The sequence below is a fragment of the Synchiropus splendidus genome, chromosome 16 (assembly GCF_027744825.2).
Source record: "Synchiropus splendidus isolate RoL2022-P1 chromosome 16, RoL_Sspl_1.0, whole genome shotgun sequence".
NCBI classification, from domain to species: domain Eukaryota; kingdom Metazoa; phylum Chordata; class Actinopteri; order Syngnathiformes; family Callionymidae; genus Synchiropus; species Synchiropus splendidus.
This window is the reverse complement of record NC_071349.1, coordinates 19,728,444-19,733,710: the sequence shown is the minus strand read 5'-3', so window position 1 is coordinate 19,733,710 and position 5,267 is coordinate 19,728,444. Positions and strand designations below refer to the sequence as shown.

Sequence of the window (5,267 nt, the reverse complement as noted above, 5' to 3'; positions counted from 1 at the left end):
AACCATAAACTGAACACACGAAGAGGTTGCATTGAACTTTTATTTTCTAGCTGTTTTGACTGCTCATTAGAGATTGAGTGAGAGGTGAAAAAAACAAAACAAAACTGGTCTTCAATAGTTCATAGAGTGTCTGAGGTTGTGGCCCCGGGGCCACCTGTTTATGTGGCGCTCAACACGCCAAAGTGAAACCACCAAACTGTTCATATACAAATGTGTCAAACGCATAACCGAACGCCCTGCTGTCAATAATACCGAATTTTTCTATGTCACTGAGTTGGAAGACTTCCTTTTTTCATTTTTTTTTTTTTTTAACACTGCAGTTGAAGAAATGAAAAGGTATTGCCCTTCATATATTCAATCAAATAAATGAATAATTGTAATATATATATATATACATATATATATATATATATATATATATATATATATATATATATATATAATCACGCCATTTTATTTACATTTCTTTAATTTGTAATTTCCCCCTAAATCCTAAATGACACTTCATAATTGAGGGTCAATTGAGGGACTTCAATAAACAAACAAGGGGTTCAGGAGGAGCTGCACCTCACTGCTGTCTGTCTCAGGGAAACGCTGTGTTCAAAAGTCATGTGAAAAGTGTGAGGCGTCATCAGCATTTGCATGGAAATATCAGTCACGTTTTGAGACAACTATTCACTACAGAGTAATTATTCAATCACAATTCCGGACGTAGAATATTGAAAGAGTGTAAAACTGCACACCAGGTAGAGTCAGGTGTAACCACTTGTTTCTGGCCAGGATTTATGAATGATCAGCGGTTTTCTTTGTGGATTTTTGGACAATAATTTGAGGGAAAGAACAACAACAACAACAACAACAAAAGAAACATCTGAAGTAGAAAAGTTAAAAAACAAGAACAATACAGGGGCAAAGGTCATTTACATGAAGCTGGGTTTTATATTCAGTTATTTTATTTTTGCTGCTATAAGCGATAGCTATAAAGATAAACCTCCAACCATCTTGATGCTGCGTGTGGCTTTGACAAAATCAAATCTTGACATATTAGCAGCATCTGTACTGTTAAAGGTTGACTGGCTTTATTCATGTTGAGGCTCCACGGAGGGTCTGATGTAGCACATCTGACCGACTCAACTGTGGCGGCAGATGAAGGACTTGCTTGAAGGCGACGTCAGAGGTTGGTCAGCCGGGGAGGAGCGCCACCTGAGGAGCAGGGTCACCTGGGACACCTGGGGGTCGGAGCGGAGCGCCGAGGCTGTGTGGAAGGAGAGGGTTCTTCCTTCTGCCGTCCGTCCGTGCATCAACGCTGGGCCGGTCCCAGGGCTGCCGCGCCTCACACCAACAACAACAGTAAATATCAACCTCCTCCCGCGCCGCGTCAGACAGGAGTCGGTCATATCTTCATGAAGCTGACTGAGGGGTTGTTCGCCAACGCCGCCTGTGGCCTCCTTTACACCAGGCTCGTAAGCGTCTAAACAAGGGCCTTTAACTGTGGGACGCCCCGGCCAACACAGGCTCGTCCTATTCACACAATTCCTCCGGCCAACCTAAAACACCAATGGCAACCTCCGAAAGCCCCTCTTTGTCACCCTTAAACCCCGAGATGCTCTAAAAAACGCCATTGTGCAGTTAAACCTCATAAATTTGTCGCAGGCACTGATTAAACATCACGGGAATTGAAACACTAAAGATTTTGTCTCAGTCCCTTTGGGGCGGGGGACAATGGAGCATTCAGGGGGAGAGGCGCAGACAAAAAGGGTGTTTAAGGAGGGATGCGGCGAGCTGAGGGGTCCGGCCAGTCCCCTCCATATGTGATACAAGGTGGCCCCAGCAGAGGGGACAAAGGACCAGGTGACAGGGACGATGGGCTGCGGGGTCACAGGACGAGCAAACAACATTATTGGGGGCGTGAAAACAGAAGACCCCCCTCCACTGGGATGAAAAACTGACATGAGTTTAAAGACGGGGGCGATCCTCCGAGCCGGGCCGTGAAAGTGATTTACCTCTGCGAGGTCCGGTCGCCACATAGGGCTCAGAACCCCGGGAGCAGCCGAGGACAGACAGGCGAGTGAAAGTGGGAGAGCAGGCCCTGACAACAGGGGGCTGCCGGGAGAAAGAGGCCGCCGTGTTGACTCGGTATTCTCATGCTGAAGCAAATCCACTCCCTTTATCCAGCGTGTTTGCTCAGCTTTAAGGTGCATAATTAGTTTTTTACCATCTGAAAAGCTCCAGCGCTCAAACTATAACCAGCCATGAGTGAGAAATCTGCACATGTGCTGCCCAATACTACTGAGTCCAGACAGAGCCCCCATCAATACTTTTGTCCTCCACGTTGCTTAAAAACTTTCATTTAATACAGATGCTGTTGGTAATAACACATCAGCAGAAGGTCGTCACATGTCGCAGTTCCATCCTGATGTGGGTGTTTAAAGCGATAATAACCCAGTTATGATGAATTTTTATATGCCTTGAAAACGACACCGGTTCATGCAAGTATTTCACGACACAGAGTACTAGTTAAAATATAGATTTATTACACATTGAGATCAAAATGTACTCCATTTTGTCCAGTCGTAACACAGTCATTACAGAGCTCAAAACAACGAGTGTTTCATGACTTTCACTACGCCTCTCCATGACTGAAGGGTTTTCACGTGGAGGCCCTTTCCTGCCGCGTAAAGTCTCAAAATTAAGGGGAAATGCATCTTAAATTTGATCTAAACTTTGAAATAAAAAGTCAAAATTAGAAGATAGACATTTACTCTTTCAGATTATAGTGTAAAGTATGAAACTAATTCACTATTCGTGATAAAGAGATAAAGTTAAATAACTTTAAATGTAAGACACAAAAAAAAGTTTGAGAGAAAATGTAATTAAAAAGTCATAATGTTTCAGATTTAAACTTTAACAATTAACAAACTTAAAAAGTATAATTACTAACAAAAAAAGCCTCTAAAAATGACCTGTTTAAACTGAAATGCCAATGATTTATTACGCCCACATTGATGCTCTGTAAGGCGGAATTTGGGAGGAAAATACAAATCAGGAAAGTAAACATGTTAAAATGAGAGAATAAAGTCTAAATTATGCCATAGAAAATCCAAACGATTATTAATGAAGTGTAACATTTTACACGGCAGGAACGGTCTTCCGAAATTATCTACGTTACATGCATCCACAAAATATTCAAAACAAAGAGAGCCTTAAAAAAAAAATCACAGAATTGAACAAAAAAAATGTGCAAAATATTTCATCTTCGTGTTTAAGTTGCTTTTCAAAAAATAAGTATATTTTCAGAAAATAGAGTTCAAATTGAAGTGAGTTTGTGCGTTTGTTTTCCTCCAGGTTCTTCTTCATTTGAAGGCGCTGGCGTGGACCGGCTCGCTCCAAACGTCCGTCCAGGCCAGTCTGGAGGCCGCGGGGCTCTGAAAGTGCTGGTACCGGTGATGGAGCGACAGGTGGGGAGGATGTTGCAGAGCCGGGTAGACAAAGTGGATGGGAACCGGTGGGTGATGCGGTGTTTTCTCCGAGTCAAGGCTGTGGAAGGGCTTCCCATCTCGAACCAGGATCGGAACCACCACTCTGCGCAGCATCGGCGGAGGATGCTGCAGCTCCAAGTCCTGCAGCAGCGCGCCATCCGCCCGGCCTCGCTTCATTTTGTAGCGGTGGTTCTGGAACCAGATCTTGACTTGGGTCGGGGTGAGGCTGAGGATCCGAGCCAGCTGCTCTCTCTCCGGACCGGACAGGTACCGCTGCTGGCGGAAGCGCCGCTCCAGCTCCAGAGTTTGCGCTTTGGAGAAGAGAACCCGCCGCTTCTTGTTCTTCTTGTCTCCCTCCGAGTCCAGGGAGGACTCGTCCATCTTGGTGGAGTCCGGGGACGCTTCCAGGCTTCCTTCGTCAGACGCTGTGAGGGAACACCGAGGCTCAGTCCAACATCCAACGTCTGCGTACAGGTACATTCAAGCGCGTGACACTTACACAGGCAGGGGCTCCGCTCGCCGTCCATCCAGGGAGAGTAGGGCGAGCGCGTCGCCGCCTGCGCCTCCTGCTCCGGCAAATTGAGGATACTCCTGACGGAGAAGCTGAACTTGGAGGACGCGGCCATCTCGCTCCTGAAACGCGTCCACGGACGGATCCTTCGCGGTGTTGACGCAAACACACCGACGGCTCCTCCTCGCGCCTTATAAAGCCGCCCCCGCCCCCGAGCGCGTAACACCTGAATGAGCGGAGTGCTGTCATCCAATGGTGGCGGGACGTGGAGGAAGAGAGGAGGAAAAAGCGCGTCGACAATGCGGGAAGGAAGCACTCGTCACCATTACACATTCGTCTCGAACCGTCCCAGAGATAATGGGGATTGTTGGAGCTGAATCACGTCTTGGGTGGCAAGTGACAACAGAGTCCGTCCCATTATGACCGACCCCCCGCCCCCCCGCGCCGCTCTCACCAAACACCGCGTCCAATATTGACACGCAAAGTGAGCAATTAGCGAGGAGTTGCTTTAACTAATGCGCCAATTAAAGACGCGTTTGTCGCGGCAGGAGTGCACGGACAGCGTTGTCGCAGTCACGTGACGCCACGCAAAACGGGCTGGTTATGAATATATTGGACACATTAGACGCGCTGACTCGCAGCTTTGCAACCAGTTTATAGTTCAAGCTTCAAGCAACAAATGAATACAATGAACAACGCGGGTTGTCGCCATACATCAGATGCAACGCAAGCGCAAATAATAATAATTAAAAAAAACAACAACTCAAGACTATGCAACTTTACATGGACGCACATCGAAGCGTCGGGTCTCTATAGCACACGACTAAACACACAACAATGGAAGAGACTCGCTTCCATACATTCATGTTGCCGGCACACAAAACACGAGTACACACCACTAAAGGACACATTCTACACGGACACACACAACTTTGTTGTACCAATACTTCCATCCAAACACACGCACAAAGCCGTGTGAAGATATCGGGTAAACAAAAACACACACAAAGACCGCAGCTCTCGAGTCGCACAAACACACCGAGTGCAACATCAACAAAATCATCTGAGAACACAAGACGCGTTTTCACAGTGTTTAGTAACAATAGACTTGTTTAAACTGACAAACACACGAGAGGAAACGAATATAAACGCACTCCAGTCAAACCTATTTACGGCTAATGCGATTGATAAGGTCGTCTGCATCAGCTAAAAACTCTGGTTTGGTCACTTCCTAACGTTATACGAAGCTGTTTTTGAAATACAATAATAATAATAAT

General features: G+C 46.1%; 1 protein-coding gene across 1 annotated transcript; it reads right to left on the bottom strand.

The window, feature by feature from the left end:
* Positions 1 to 2,903: 2,903 nt before the first annotated feature.
* Positions 2,904 to 4,178, bottom strand: nkx2.9 (NK2 transcription factor related, locus 9 (Drosophila)). The gene is made up of 2 exons (XM_053844248.1): positions 3,979 to 4,178; positions 2,904 to 3,904 (listed from the first exon to the last, which is right to left on the bottom strand). The coding sequence occupies exons 1-2, from the start codon at positions 4,103 to 4,105 to the stop codon at positions 3,354 to 3,356; spliced, it is 678 nt and encodes a 225-aa protein (XP_053700223.1). The 5' UTR covers positions 4,106 to 4,178; the 3' UTR covers positions 2,904 to 3,353.
* Positions 4,179 to 5,267: the final 1,089 nt, after the last annotated feature.